This window comes from Scyliorhinus torazame, chromosome 18 (assembly GCF_047496885.1).
Source record: "Scyliorhinus torazame isolate Kashiwa2021f chromosome 18, sScyTor2.1, whole genome shotgun sequence".
NCBI lineage: Eukaryota > Metazoa > Chordata > Chondrichthyes > Carcharhiniformes > Scyliorhinidae > Scyliorhinus > Scyliorhinus torazame.
In genome coordinates, this window is record NC_092724.1 from 139,986,113 (window position 1) to 140,002,907 (window position 16,795).

At 46.4% G+C, this 16,795-nt stretch overlaps 1 protein-coding gene across 1 annotated transcript in view; it reads left to right on the forward strand.

Annotated features, from left to right (window-relative positions):
* The first annotated feature begins 2,716 nt into the window (after positions 1–2,716).
* tspan10 (tetraspanin 10) overlaps positions 2,717–16,795 on the forward strand; it is a 28,366-nt gene continuing 14,287 nt past the window's right edge. The window contains exon 1 of the mRNA XM_072482017.1: positions 2,717–2,871. Coding sequence (XP_072338118.1) covers positions 2,800–2,871 — 72 coding nt within the window. The 5' untranslated portion in view covers positions 2,717–2,799. The remainder of the gene's footprint in view (positions 2,872–16,795) is intronic.

Genomic DNA, 16,795 nt, shown 5'->3' on the forward strand with positions numbered 1-16,795 from the left:
TAAAAATATGGAATGCTGCCTTTGCAATTTCATAAGCGATTTTTAGCCAATATAGTCAGTTGAGACAAATTTTAACAGTAAAATATTCTCATACCCCTGTTAAACCCAAGTATGGCACATACAAATGAAAGCGTGGGGGGGGGGGTGCATCAATGGGGCTGGAATAAAAATCTGGCATGGCAGTGTTTCCTCTTCTTGAGGAGGCTTTCAGGGGAATTTTGATTTGACAATAATTTGCATGGAAAGGCTTCCTGGCATGTCTGCAGATATTAAGACGTTGTCAGTCTATCTGTAAATGCAAGGTGGCAAGTGCATTGATTAGCTCCATTAGTAGAAGAGGGAAATTCTTCATGCATTTTACTCTGAAATTTGAGTGTTTTACTGACCAAAAGATACTAGATACAGGGCCAACCATGGCTGCAACTAAATGCCTGGGGATTCATGTGAGAACTACCTTAACAGTAATTTCCAACCCCAAAATGACCAAATATAAGCTCTGTAAGTAGTATTCAGGTCATAGGGGGAGTGGGGGGGGGGGGGGGGGGGGGGGGGGGGGTGAGGGGGGGTCCTATTCACTGTGCTATTCAGCCCACGTTCTTAACCCCAGCTGTTCATCCCATCCACAGGTCACATCAACAGGACATACTGGAAGTACTCAGCAGGTCAGGCAGCACTTGTGGAGAGATGGGGCTGGAATTTCATGGAGTCAGGGAGACTCAGTGGACGTGTAAAAATTGCAGCTGGGACCAGATTCTGGAATTCCCAACCCCATTCCCAGCGCTCCCAATTATCACCAGTGTTTGTTAAGGGTGCAGGCTGGTGTGGATTGTGAGTCTGCACCCTGCACACCCAACCTGGCTGACTCCATTACAGGGCCGGGCATCTCGTAATCTTCAAGTTTCATGGAGTTGGGCCAGCTTTTTAAGGACTCATAGTGGCTCAGAGTTGTTGGGGCTGGGGTCGTGGGGGAATGGAAGAGGGATCCAAGGGAGAACAGATGGTGGGCCAGGGGCATGGAGGAGTGGAAGAAAGATATGGCTGGCATCATGGGTACGGTGAGAGCAATGGGAACAGTCGGTCAAGTTACGAAAATGAGGGGCCTGAAGGGCAGTTCTAGTACTGTCCAACTCTGTGTCCATATCAGGCTATTGACTGACAGAGTCCTTACAGAATGTTGAGTTCACCTACAATGATTCAATTATATATCCCCACTGGAAATGATTGCGGCAATGTCCTTCACAATGCATACAAGGGAGGGGCAGCTGAGCCTACAAGTACAGCCATGCCCTCCAGAGTGTCAGGTATAATAATGGACACTAATGTGAACATCGAATAAAGTGTGATTGCAAAACATAACATTGTTTTTGTATTAATAAAGAAATGTCCTACCTCCCCTGTAACCATCAATGGGTGCCAATCATGTGGCATGCCAGTACATTTAGCTCTCTGACTAAGCTTGTCACAACAAGTAACAGTAATGTTCACACAATAAAGTGGGACCAATGTAATGCAAACTTTTATGTGAAATTTAATTTTGAAAAACACCCACTTTTGTGCTCTCAACCCTTATGTTAATGGTAATGGAGTTGGGCAGGAAAGCTTTCTCCCGGATCTCAAGGGCGCGATTTAACAGCCTCGCTGTGCCTGACTTGGTGTTGGGACAAGGCCGTTGAATCTCTCGCGAAATTTGCAATGCTCGGAATGCCTCGCGAGATATAACGGAGTCTCGTGAGACGTCGCGATCTGGGTGTGGTCCAGATCAGCATATTTAAATGAGCCAATAGGCTCATTTAGATATGTGTTTGCGGGATTCTTTCAGCGCCGGGACCTAACGGCCGTGTTGGTGAGGCCTCGTACTGCACAAGCTCCCACATAACCCTTATTCTCATGACTCAGAATTTGGTTGAGGCAACTCCTGAAATTGGCTTCGTTGTGGGGAATTGTATGAGCCCTACCTTAATCCCTTAGCAGAAACTTCACTCATCCTTGAAACAATCCACACACAATCTGATCGAAAGTGCTTTGTTCAAATTATTGCTGATAAATTTTGGGCTGGTGTAGTCTAACCTCACCTATAACCTTAATAGCTCCATGCTCAGTATAACTGAACTAACCAGCCATCCTTCAGGATCATGTTTAAGTTATAATATCGTACTCAGTATATCATCACACAGGGCTGCAGTCTGCCGCTTGATCGCCCAGTTGACAACGTTTCGTTCCTAAGCTTCAATTTTCTCTCCTGTTACAGTGTTTTTTTTTACATCAATTCAACCCAAAGACAATTCCTGGAGTCCATCACTGCCTCCTTCCAGATGAGCAGTTTGGTACCCTTTCTTCAAGTCAATCATTGCTCGTTGTCATGTATCATATTTTCCAGACAAATATTTGGACATCTTAGGTTGCTCTAATTGCATTTCAACGCAAGCCTGCACAATTTCCCTAGCTCCTCCTTGCCCAGTCTCAAGCACATTTGAATCAAAACTTCTGTGAATCAAGTAACTCTTTTGAGAAGTGTTTCACGTGTGGAATCATGTGGCAATGAATTGGGGCTAACCATCAATGAACTTCATAGTGGAAAAGCAAGACCGGCTTTCAGTAAAAGAGATTTTGATCTTCCCCTCTAATCGCTTGGCACTGACTCTCACATGATTCAGAAACTCGTGAGTAAAGGTTGAAGTTTTTTTTTAATGCTGTCTCTCTCTTCACTTAGTTGCTGGTGAAACAACAGCATCGACTTTTATGTGAGTACTTTCCAATAACACTGTCCACCAAGTGAATTGAACTCTGGAGGAACAGGCGATGAAAATGTTCCAGTGTTTCCCTTTTATCAAGAAGAGAGATGTGGGTGAACTCAGTCCTTTGATATTCAAGGTAAAGGTCATAATGATCAACTCAAAATATCATAATCCTAGCTTTAATAAGCATTTTTTTAATAATGACGTGCCCTTTTGCTGTGTGAATCCAGATTATCATTTCGAGACAAGCATTTTAATTATTACAGTTGCAATATCCCTTCTGGAATAAGAACAAAAATGCTAGAGAAACTGAGCAGGTCAGACAGCAACTGTGGAATGAAAAACATAGCTAACTTTTCCAATCAATTATCCTTCATCAGAACTCCCTTCTGGTGCTTTCAGTAAATATCATCAGTAGATAAATACAAATGAAAGGATGTGCACAGGCTACAAAGTTAGAAACAAAATGCCACCTAATAACCAGCTGAACAAAAGACATTTACAACAAAGGTTCAGAGGCATGGTGACATGGTGGTTAGCACTGGTGCCTCACAGCGCACGAACCTGTGCTCGATTCCGACCTCGGGAGACTGTCTGTGTGGAGTTTGCACTTTCTCCCCGTGTCTGCGTGGGTTTCCTCCGGGTTCTCCGGCTTCTTCCCACAATCCAAAGATGTTCAGGTGAGGTGGACTGGCCATGATAAAAATTGCCCCTTGTATCCAGGGAAGTCCGAGTTCAGTGGGGGTTCAGGGATTGGGCTGGGGTGTGCGTATAGCTGGGGTGTTCTTTCAGAGACGTTCAGTGCAGACTCGATGGGCTGAATGGCCTCCTTCTGCACAGTAGGGATTCTATGATTCCATACTGTGTCCTTAGTTTAATATGTGCTTTATTTTATTTTATGGTCATACTTGACTATCTTTGATTGGACAACAGCAATGTATGACAACATTATCAGTTCATCCAACTAGCTGGGATTCAATTAGTAAAGTTATGTCTATTGTTACGATCAGTGCGTATTGATCGGAGCAAACCCGATGAGCCGAGTGACCTACCTTTGCTCCTGCATCTTATGGCCTTTAGCAGATTAAAAATGTGGAAGTGAATTACAAGACACGGCAAAAACACACACATTTGAAGATTGGCTGTAAGAGTGTTTCCAAAAATACGGACCTGGACCTGAGATTGGACCAGTCGAGTGCTAGGTCGGGGAAGCTATCAGCAATGGCAAAGGAACTGCGGGTTTTCATGGAGCGCATGGGCAGGGTGGATCCGTGTAGATTTGAGAGAAAAGGAGCAGGGAATATTCATTCTACTCCCATGTACATAAGGCATACTCCAGGATAGATTTCTTTGTGATAGATAAAACACTGTGTTAGCAGGGGTTGAGGACACTGAGTACTCAGCAATTGTGGTCTCAGATCACGCACCACACTGGATATGTTGATCTCCAAATTTCTTTCTCTGTCAGTCTGGCCTCAATAAAAGTTGAGACGGATTCGCACGTAAACAGAAGTTATTTATTTAGCTTGCAAGCTTGAATCATCTTACAGAAATGTAACAGGACATCCTGCCTCTTACACTCCAGAAAACGACTGACTAAAAGACAAAGAGATCTCTGCAAAATCAATTCAAATGGTATCAAGTTTCACATACTCGACGGACATAGGTCAGCCTATGTCCCTCCTGACTTGTTCGATCTATTCTGATTGGCTCACTTCCAATCCCTTTCTCTGGCCCCTATCAATGCAGTCTCACTCTCATAGACACACCTCTTCCTGCTTTTTCCATGCGGTCTCAAATTCCTTTGTCCCTAACTGCAAAAATCAAAGTGGCTTATTTCTACATTACATTAACTAGTAACTCTAAAGTAACTATTTTATATCACATTCGTCATTCCCTCCTTTTATCATTCCATGATAACCGAACTATCCAATCTATAGCTACGGTTCCTCATCTAAAAAGATTCGTCGCTGCATTTCCAATTCCTGTCTTAGCCCCCCTTCATCTGCTTCACCCTCATGGATTTTAACAGTTAAATTTTTTTTCTCGGTGATTGGGGCGGTGATCTGATCCAGTGCACCCAGCATTCTACCCATCACACATTTAAGGATGGCCAGGCCCACAAAGATGCAGCCGATAGCTACCACTAGATACATGGCCATATTTATCAACCAGTCCTTCCATCCTCCAGATCCCCAGTTACCCCAAGAGTCAGGATCCTGCATCCCGTCCAAGTGATCCCGTATGCGATCCATAAATTTAGTAATGTTAGCGGTCAAGTCTTGAACTCCCATGATACACTTGCCCTGCACTATGGCGCATACCCCACCCTCACGGGCCAGAAGATAGTCAAGAGCATACCGGTTCTGCATTGCAAACAACCGCAGCTGAGACAACTCCTTGGTTATTGCCCCGAGGGCTCCCAAGGTTTCATTTCCCAAGATGGTAAGGCCGCAAATAAAATAATTCCGATCACTAACAGCCAAGGAACCCCCCACACCTCCCAGTGTCAATACGCTCAGAATGCCCCACCCGGCTGAGTGGCCCCGGTTGGGTGCAAGAACCTGAGGTTTTTTCCAGTTCTCGCAAAATTCAGCAGAGACTGCCCGGCGTGCTAACTGATTATGCAGGTTCCACGCCGAAGGGCAGGGGACTGTGGTAGGGACTAGAGTCCCTATAGCAATTCGGCGGGGAAATGGGGTGACAAAACGTTGGTCGCCGTACCATTAAATAAAAAGTAGTATCCTTGTTCCGTGTGGAGACTAGCATCACAATCAGCATATCGGTTGCGTAAGGACCTCCCAGTAGCCCAGTTTATCCAATTTTGAAATGCCCATTCGGGCCGCCCAGCAATGCGGAAAGCCCTATTCCCGACAGTGATATGAGAGACATTCGCCCAGCCACAAAGGAGCTGGAGGCCAGCGTTCAATGGAACGCAAGTGGTGCTATAACAAACGCATTGGCCAGACGCCTGGGTGATATGGCACCTCCTGTCCGTACAGGTGGGAAACAGACATGTTATATTTGTGTCCACCTCTACCAGCAAACAGCCATATCCTTCACTGCTGAAGCAATTCTCGTACGACCGGGAATCCCTATTGGGAGTGAAGTGGCTAGGTATGTACGCCCTCCACCGTCGCAGCCTATCGTACTGTGAATGGGAATTATCCCGAGGAAGGGGAAGGCAAATAGCCGGTGGTGCTGAATCCGGATCGTAAGGAAGAGTGACTTGCTCGGGCAATGGCTCGGAACGCTGACAATGAACCACCGTTTGGGGAGTGCCCCAAAGCGGTGAAACAGAAAATAACCTAGACACCGCTGCGGGGTTTGGGTAGCAGACAACCCGTCCCTGGCCATACAGACGGTGGTAAATCTGGTAGAAGAGATTCATACTACCCGGGTTTTCCTCAGTTTGGCCTTTAATTAACTTAAGTGCATCTCCCGGGTTTCGGCACCAAATGTTGATCTCCAAATTTCTTTCTCTGTCAGTCTGGCCTCAATAAAAGTTGAGACGGATTCGCACGTAAACAGAAGTTATTTATTTAGCTTGCAAGCTTGAATCATCTTACAGAAATGTAACAGGACATCCTGCCTCTTACACTCCAGAAAACGACTGACTAAAAGACAAAGAGATCTCTGCAAAATCAATTCAAATGGTATCAAGTTTCACATACTCGACGGACATAGGTCAGCCTATGTCCCTCCTGACTTGTTCGATCTATTCTGATTGGCTCACTTCCAATCCCTTTCTCTGGCCCCTATCAATGCAGTCTCACTCTCATAGACACACCTCTTCCTGCTTTTTCCATGCGGTCTCAAATTCCTTTGTCCCTAACTGCAAAAATCAAAGTGGCTTATTTCTACATTACATTAACTAGTAACTCTAAAGTAACTATTTTATATCACATTCGTCAGATAGACCTACAGGCAGGCACGGGAATTTCCCAGCGCCCACAGTGGAGACTAGGTACAGGGCTGTTAGCGGATGAGGAGATCTGTGAGCAAGTGAGAGAGGCCATTCGGGGGTACATAAAGGTCAATGACATAGGAGAGACTGCAGCGGGGGTGTCTGGGAGGCACTGAAAGCAGTTATTAGAGGGGAATGTATTTCGATTCGAGCCCACAGAGATAAAACTGAGCGCTCGGAGCTGGACAGGTTGGTAGGAGAAATCTTACAGGTGGACAGGAGATATTCGGAGTCTCCAAATGAGGAGCATCAGAGACTTCAAATGGAGCTTGGGCTCCTTTCCACAGGAAAGGCGGAGGATAAGCTGTGAAGGGTAAAAGGGGCAATATATGAACATGGGGAGAAAGCTAGCAGGATGCTGGTGCATCAGCTGAGGAGGCAGCGAGAGAAATAGGGAAAATAAAGGATTTGAGGGGGAAGACGGTGACGGACCTGGGAGCGGAGAATGAAGTGTTCCAGAGATTTTATAGCCAGCTATACGAGTCGGAACCCCCGGTTGGGGAGGTGGGCATGAATCAATTCCTGGGGAGACTCGAGTTCCTGAAGGTAAATGAGGAGCTGGTGGAGGGCCTGGGGGGCCCGATTGGGCTTGAGGAGGTGATAGATGGACTGGGGGCGATGCAATCGGGTAAAGCCCCGGGACCTGACGGATTCCCAGTGGAATTTTATAAGAAGTTCTCTGGGTTACTGGGGCCGCTCCTGGTTAAGGCTTTCAACGAGTCCAAGGAGCTGGGAGTACTCCCCCCAACGTTATCACAGGCATCAATTTCTCTCATCCTGAAGCGTGACAAGGATCTGGAGAGCTGTGGATCTTACAGGCCAATTTCCCTCTTGAATGTAGATGCCAAATTATTGGCAAAGATCCTGGCCATTCGAATAGAGGATTGTGTCCCGGAGATAATTGGGGAGGGTCGGACGGGATTTGTAAAGGGCAGGCACCTGACATCCAACATTAGATGGCTTCTTAATGTAATTATGATGCCAGCGGAGGGGCGCGAGGCTGAGGTGGTAATTGCCATGGACGCGAAGAAGGCTTTCGACCGAGTGGAGTGGACGTATCTAAGGGATATTTTTTTTAAATAAATTTAGAATACCCAATTCATTTTTCAATTAAGGGGCAATTTAGCGTGGCCAATCCACCTAGCCTGCACATCTTTTGGGCTGTGGGGGCGAAACCCACGCAAACACGGGGAAAATGTGCAAACTCTACACGGACAGTGGCCCAGAGCCAGGATCGAACCTGGGACCTTGGCGCCGTGAGGCAGCAGGGCTAACCCACTGCGCCACCGTTCCGCCCTTCTATGGGATATTTTAGGCAGATTTGGGTTTGGGCAGGGATTTGTGGAGTGGGTCCGGCTATTGTACCAGGCCCCGGTGGCAAATGTAAGAACTAACTGAGTTTGGTCAGAATACTTTAGTCTTTGCCGGGGGACAAGGCAGGGATGCCCGCTCTCCCCATTACTGTTTGCCATGGCCACAGAACCCTTAGCAATGGCTCTGAGAGCAGCAAATACCTGGCGGGGCATAGTGAGGGGGGGGTAGGGTGGAACACAAGGTCTCTCTCTATGCGGACGATTTGCTGCTTTATATCACGGACCCGGTGGGGGGGTGACCAAAATCATGGAGGTATTTGGAGAATTTGGGCGATTTTCAGGCTATAAGTTAAATATGGGAAAGACCGAGATGTTTGTGATTCAAGCACGGGGACAGGAATGGAGGCTGAAGGAGCTACCTTTTAAAGTGGTTGGGAAGAGTTTTAGGTATCTGGGGATTCAAGTGGGCAAGGATTGGGGGCAGCTTCACAAGTGAAATTTGGGCAAAGCAGTGGAATAGGTGAGAAGGGATTTTTGTAGATGGGACATGCTCCCACTGACTGGCGGGTAGGGTTCAGACGGTGAAGATGATGGTCCTTCCGAGACTGCTTTTCTTTCCTCAGTGTCTCCCGATTTTTGTCCCAAAGGCTTTTTTCAGAAGTATGAATGTGGCGATATTGAGGTTTATCTGGGCGGGTAAAACCCCAAGAGTAAAGAGGATACTCCTGGAACGGGCCCGCGGGGAAGGGGGATTGGCTCTCCCGAGCTTTATTAACTATTACTGGGCTCCCAAGCTTTATTAACTATTACTGGGCGGCCAACATATCGATGGTCAGGAAGTGGGTAGTGGGGGAGGGGTCGGTCTGGGAGGGGATGGAGGCAGCATCCTGCAAAGGTACGAGTCTGGAGGCTTTACTGACGGCACCCCTGCCATTCTCGCCGGCTCGGTACTCCACAGGTCCTGTGGTGGGGGCAGCCCTGAGGGTGTGGGGGCAATGGAGGCAGCATATGAGACTGGAGGGGGCGTCAGTGTGGTCACCGATCTGTGACAATCACCTGTTTGTCCCGGGGGGGCTAGATGGGGGCTATAAGGTATGGCAGCGGGCAGGGATTGAGAGGTTTGGGGATCTATTCATCCAGGAGGGCTTTCTGACCTTGGAGACATTAGAGGAGAAGTTTGATTTGCCGGGTGGGAACAGGTTTCGGTATCTTCAAATGTGGGACTTTGTACGGAGACAGATCCCAAGCTTTCCTCGCCTCCCCCTGAGGGGACTACAGGATAAAGTGCTGTCAAAAACAGGGGTTGGAGGTGGGAAGCTTTCGGAGATATAAAGGGAACTGTTAGAGTGGGAAGGGGCCCCAATCAGAGAGGTGAAGAGGAAGCGGGAAGAGGAGCTAGGAGGGGAGCTGGAAACTGAACTGTGGGAAAAAGCCTTGAAAAGAGTAAATGCATCCTTGTCCTGTGCTAGACTTAGCTTGATTCAGTTCAAGGTAGTCCACAGGGCCCACATGACGGTAGCTCGAATGAGTAGGTTCTTCGAGGACGTGGAGGACAGATGTGGGCGGTGTGGGGGTAGCCCGGCCAACCATGTTCATATATTTTGGGCATGTCCGAAACTGAGGGAATTCTGGCAGGGATTTGCAGATGTTATGTGGGAAGTCCTGGAAGTTAAGGTAACTCCGAGTCCAGAATTAGCAATATTTGGGGTGTCGGAAGATCCGGGGACAAAGTATGGGAGGGAGGTCGATATCCTGGCCTTCTCCTCCCTGGTGGCCTGGAGACAGATCTTGCTGAGATGGAGGGACTTGGAGCCCCCAAAACCAGGAGTGTGGGTCAGCGATATGGTAGAGTTTCTCAGTCTGGAGAAAATCAAGTCCGCTCTGAGAGGATCAATCCAGGGATTCACCCGGAGTTGGCGGCCGTTCATCGATTTCTTTAACAAAAACTGAACGTCAGCAGTAAGGGGGGAAAGGGAAAAAGGAGGGGGAGGAAAATAGGAGGCATGGTAATGTTAAATAAGGATAGGGAATTTAGCATACGGGTAATTGGGGATAGGGCGGGAGAAGTGGGGTACATGGTTTATTGTTTGTTGTTATTTTAGGGGGTATTTTGTGCATCGACTCGCGCGGTTGTTTTAGAAATGTCAATATGTTAAATTGTGAAAATTACAAATGCTTCAATAAAATATTTTCTAAAAAAAAAGTGTTTCCAAAAGTTGAAAATTACTTTTTCTTATTGTAATGTTCTAAAGAAAGGGTGACGCCTAGGTAGGTACATTCAATATACACTCAGTCCCGAAATGAAGGTCGGCAAGTGAGTGTACTCCGGTGAATTGAAAACACCATAATTGATCCTTACTTTGTTGTTTATCGGAATGAATCGGAAGGTTGTGAGTTCAAGCTCCACTCAAGGACTTGAGGACATCAGCCAGTATAACAATCAGTATTTGAGTAAGGACATTCAGTGCCGGATGTGCTGTCTGTATCTCAAATGCTGTGGCAATTATTTGCAGAAAGTTCACCCTCTGCCAGCAGTTACTATTTTTCAAAGCAATTAACTGTGCATGAAGCAATTTGAGATATTTCTGAGATTTACAGTAAAATGCTTTATGAATATGCCTTTTTACTCTTTCAAGATTGCATGGTTTATCATTAAAGATCATCATTTGTGACTTTAATTAGGATTGATTTGGGGCTGCATGACGGACAGAAGCTAAAGTGGAGAGATTGAAGGAAGTTGCAGGAGAGATGGGCATGTATCTGAGAGAATGAAAACATGTTCAAGATATTGCAATTTGCCTTTCAGGGACAGTGGGCGGGATTCTCTGTCGGCAGGATCCTCCGCTTCGCCCGCAGAGCACCCACGGATTTCCCGATGGCATGGGGATGGCCACAATGGGAAACCCCATTGAGGATCCCACTGCCGGCGAGGACGCGCCGTGCAAGAAAATGGGTCTGGTGGGTGGAGAATCCTGCCCCTGATATTTTGTGACCAAATATTTAAACTTGAACACTTTATTGATAAGCTTTAACTATGTACCAATGCCAGTTACTGCCATACATGGTGCTACTTCTCTCATACAGGTTCTTTTTTGACTGTTCGCTAAGTCTATTACCATGTGACTCTATACATCATGCAGTGGACAGTCTATTCTCCAGTCCCATGTTAACCTTTGCTCTGCCAAGCACCTTTACACTACAATGGTATGTAGGCCCATTGCACCATGGAACACCATCCAGCACATTCAACATCCACTCCCTCAAGCACCAATACAAAGTAGCAGCAGTATGTAGCATTTATAAGATGCACTGCAGCAACTCACCAAGGATCCTTCAACATTGCCTTTCAATGCTGTGACCTTTTACCACATAGAAGGACTAGGACTTTATATGCATGGGAACACCACCACCTGCAAGTTCCCCTCCAAGCCACACATCATCCTGATTTGGAAAAATGTTGTCTTTTCTTCACTGTTGCTCGTTCAAAATCCTGGAACTTCCTCACTAACAGCACTATGTGTGTACCTACAGCACATGAACTGCAGCGGTTTAAGAAGACAGCTCACCACCACCTTCTCAAGGGTAATTAGGGATGGGCAACAAACATGCTTGATATTAATTCCTATTAAATATTCTTTTAAAAATTGGTCTGGTACATTTTGCTCAAAGCAAATGCCAGCAGCTGCATGAAGAAACAGCAAAAGGTAGTGGGTGCCTGGAACTCGCTACCGGAGGAGGTGGTGGAAGCAGGGACGATAGTGACATTTAAGGGGCATCTTGACAAATACATGAATAGGATGGGAATAGAGGGATACGGACTCAGGAAGTGTAGAAGATTGTAGTTTAGTCGGGCAGCATGGTCGGCACAGGCTTGGAGGGCCGAAGGGCCTGTTCCTGTGCTGTACTTTTCTTCGTTCTTTGTTCTTTATTCTACGCTACAGAAACTGTGGAAATCATCACTGAAGGGTGGTCTGATTCAACTCGGCATGCCCACAAACATGTGAGACCATTTTGGCTGTATTGGGATGAGTTAGGCACCTGAGAGGGCGTCATTTAAAACAGGCAGATCACCATGCCGGAATCTTTGCGACCTGATATCCTTCAACAGCTTTGTCAATCACACATGGTTATATCTCCCAGATGGTCAGTTTTAAAGGTGGGCAGGCCATCATACAAGAATCTTTGTGGCCTAATATTCATCAACAATTTTATCACTCACACATGGTGTAGATTGGACACGAAGATACAACAGAGCATCTATAGGCCGGGTATGAACAATTACATTGAAGTCATCGTCAAGACGTGTGAGGCATGTCAAGAGCATACGACAACACAAGCACCATTGATTCCCCATGAAAAACCTACACATCTTTGGTCCAAAATCTTAACCACGCTCTTTCATTTCCATGGCATTGACTTCATTTTCCTTGTCCAATGCCTCAAGCACATACTGCCACATGGGGAGATGATGGCATAGTGGTAATATCATTAGACGAGTAAGTTAGAGACCCAGGATAATGCTCTGGGGACCTGGGTTCAAATCCCACCACAGCAGATGCCGCAATTTGAATTCAATAGAAAAACATCTGGAATTAAAAGTCTAACCATGGAACCATTGTCAATTTTTGTTATAAACCCTTCAGGTTTATTAATGTCCTTTAGGTAAGAAAATCTGCCATCCTTACCTGGTCTTGCCTACATGTGATTCCAGCCTCGAAGAAATGTGGTTGACTCTTAAATGCCCTCTGAACAAGGGTAATTAGGGATAGCCAGTGATGCCCACATGAATAGGAAAAAATATTCTAAGTGCTATTTTCAGTTTATTTTGTGTGCCTAGAGGCACTATTATCGATAATCATAGAATCATAGAATTTACAGAGCAGAAGGAGGCCATTCGGCCCATCAAGTCTGCGCCGGCCCTTACAAAGGGCACCCTACTGAAGCCCACGTATCTACCCTATCCCCGTAACCCAGTAACCCCCACTTAACATATTTTGGACACTAAGGGCAATTTAGCATGGCCCACCTAACCCACACGTCTTTGGACTGTGGGAGGAAACCGGAGCAGCCGGAGGAAACCCACGCACACACAGGGAGAACGTGCAGACTCCACACAGACAGTGACCCAGCCGGGATTCAAACCTGGGATCCTGGAGCTGTGAAGCAACTGTGCTAACCACTATGCTACCAATTGGTATGCCTTTTCAGGATATGTGTGAGAAGTGGAATATTTATCACACTGCTTCTCCTCATTACCCTAAATCCAATCGCACAGCGAAATCCTTAATTCTCAAATGTAAACATACCAAGCAAGATCTTTTTCTTGCAATGTTACATCTGAGCATGACACCTTAAGTGCAACTATTCCATCATGTTTGGGAGATCAGTGTGTACCCATTCTGCTCCCTCAGAAACTAGACAGCAATTTTTAATTTTTGAAACTGCAAGAGAAGATCACCAATGTGCACAATAAAAATATGGGTAAAAATTTAGAATCAGGACAACAAGTTCACATCCAGGATCCACAGAAGGTATGTGGCAACCAGCCAAGTTGACAAGGAGTTGTTCAGAACTAAGGTCCTATGAAGTCATTGCACACCAAGGCGCAATGGTGAGGCATAACTGAGGACAAATCAGATCTATTTCAGCTCCTCAACCACCATACAGTCCTATTGCAGCTAGGACAAGATCTAGAAAGAATGACAATCCCACAGATTGTTATGAGCAAAAAAAGAAACCTTCAGATCAGGTTACCTTCGAAAGATCTGGGCATAATTGCAGATTACCATTACACTTTAGAAACTCATAGATTCATCAGTTCTATGCACTTGTGTAATGATAACTAAACATGAACAAGCATTTTAAATAGTTATATTTTGGAAGGAGGGAAAGCATCTTTGAAAAGGAAGGGGATGTTGTATGCCTTTAAGGGATATGATATCACAAGAAGGAAAATGTTTCATATGATCCAGTCTTAGTTTCACTTTTGCTTTGAGTAGAGCACACCCACAGCTCTGATGTTTTCCAAGTTTTATACCTAAATATAATTGTTCTCAAGCGCTTAGTCTTAATAAATGAACCCCTTATGAGCAATTGGGGCCTTGCGTCTGGTACAGCAAAAAAACCCAAGATATTATTGAATTATAATACCACATCATAAGGACCATGGAGTGGAAAGGAGATTTGAAATGGAGTGGCAGTTAGTGAGATTAAAAGATTCAAGGCTGAATTTTTGAGTAGGCTGTAATAATGGCCACCTGGAAAGGAAGGGAAGATATGCCTGAGGAAAGAGACCATCAAATATGACAACCAGAAAAGATGCTTCAATGATCTTAAGTTTAGTTGAAATGGGGTCAAAGAGCAGGAGGTAGACCTTATGGATGTACGTTGCTGAGAGGGGACTTGCGGGAGATGGAGGGAAACAACTGAGAGCCGACGATTCAGATCAACTCGGGCAAAGAAAATAGGAAAATATTTTCTGTGGCACTGTGGCTTTTAAAGCAAAACAGCACCAGTTTTGATGTGTCATATCACAATAATCTTGCAGCTGGGAGTTATGCAAATTAACTTTAATCGTATTAAAAGAGGCCATGTAACAAGATCTTATGATCTTTCCACCAGACATAATGTAGAAACTACTAATACAGAGAATGCTTTGTTGACTTATGTTGTGAACAACTACAGCAATTGTATAAAATGATAATGAATCATCATGCTATCTCTGAATACTGTTTAGTTTCAAATTACCCAAAGTAGTTTATTATTTCAAAAATATATGTATTTTTATTAAAGGCATTTTGCATATGTACATAGAAATATCAGAAAACCAAAACCCCTTGGGAACGAAGAACACCGACCCACAACTCTCCCACCCCCTTAATCCCCCCCCCCCCTTATCCCCCCCATAGCGAAAACAACTCTAAAGCCCATCCCCACTGACACCTTAATTTACCTTGAAGAAATCGCTAAATGACTTCCACCTCCAGGTGAACCCCTCCTCCGCCCTCCATAAGTCAAACTTGACCTTCTCCAAATGCAGGAATTCTGTTAGGTCGCTCACCCACACCCCTGCATTTGGCGGCTCCACGACCCACCAGCACAACAAGATTTGTCTCCGGGCTATCAGGGAGGCAAAGGCCAATACATCGGTCTCTCTCCCCCCCACTAGACTGACAGGGGCTTTTCACAGTAACTCCATTGCAGTGTTATGTAAGCCTACTTATGACAATAAAGATTATTATACAGCTTCCGACATCCCAAATATCACCACCGGACTTGGGGCCACCTCTACCCCCAGAATCTCGGACATGACATCCGAGAACCCTGCTAGAACCCCCTCAACTTTGGACATGCCCAAAACATATGGACATTAAACTGCATGAGGTTTAACCTCACACATGACGAGAACACGTTCACCCTCCGCAGGGCTTCCTTTCACGTCCCAGCCCTCACCTTCCCACCCAACTCCTCCTCCCATTTGCACTTGATCTCCTCCACCGGAGCGCCCTCCCTCTCCATCAACTCTCCGTAAATGTCCGACACACTCCCCTCCCCAATGTCATCCTCAGAAAATAGCTTATCTCGCAGCACCAGAGGCGGCAGCCCCTGGAAGGACGGCATCTCTCTCCTCACTAAGTCCCCCACCTGCAGGTACCTGAAGCCATTCCCCTTAGGCAGCTCATACATTTCCTCCAGCTCTTCCAGACCTGCAAACTTGTCCTCTACAAACAATTCTCTGAAGTACTCTATCCCCACCTGCCGCCACCCCCGAAACCTTGCATCCAATCCCGCCAGCACAAACCTATGATTGTCACATATCGCCAACCACAGAGGCATGCCCTCCAATGTGAAGCGTTGCCTGCAAAGGTTCCAAACTCGCAACGCTGAGACCACCACCGGGCTCACAGAACACTGGACTAATGAAAGTGCAAGGGGAGCCAACGACAGTGTCCTCAAATTTGTCCCCCTTCATAATGTTGCCTCCATCCACCCCACACCGATTCCTCCTCCACTGCCCAGTTCCTGACTATTGTGATATTTGCCGCCCAATAATAGTTCATCAAACTTGGCAACAGCAGCCTCCTACCCCTCGCCCCCTCTCCAAAATCACCCTCCTCACCCATCGTGGCTTCCCTGCCCACACGAATCCCAAAATTATCCCGTTCACCGTCCTCAAAAAGGTGGGGAGGTTCTGGAACACGAACAGGAACCTGGGCAGCACCATCGTTTTAACCGCCTGCACGCCAGCCAGTGACAGTGGCAAAACATCCCACCTCTTATGGTCCACCTTCATTCCCTCCACTAGTCGCGCCAAATTCAATTTATGCAGCTGTGCCCTGCTCCGCGCCACCTAAATTCCTAGATACTGAAAACTCGCCCCCACCACCTGGAACGGCAACTCCCTCAACCTCCTCTCCTGCCCTCTAGCATTAATCGGGAACGCCTTGCTTTTCCCTCTATTCAATTTATACCCTGAAAAACGGCCAAATTCCCTCAGGATATCCATAATACTATCGAAGCTGTTCACCGGGTCCAGAAGTATAACAAAAGATTGTCCACATACAACGAGGCTCTGTACTCGGCCCCACCCCACTCAATCCCTCTCCAAGCCCTCGAAGCCCTAAGTGCCACGGCCAACGGCTCTATCACCAGGGGCGAGAAGGCACCCTTGCCTCGTCCCCTGGTGCAGCCCGAAGTACCCCGAGCTCGCCATATTCATCCGGACACTAGCCATTGGCACCCTGTACAACAGCCAAACCCAAGCCACGAAACCCTCGCCA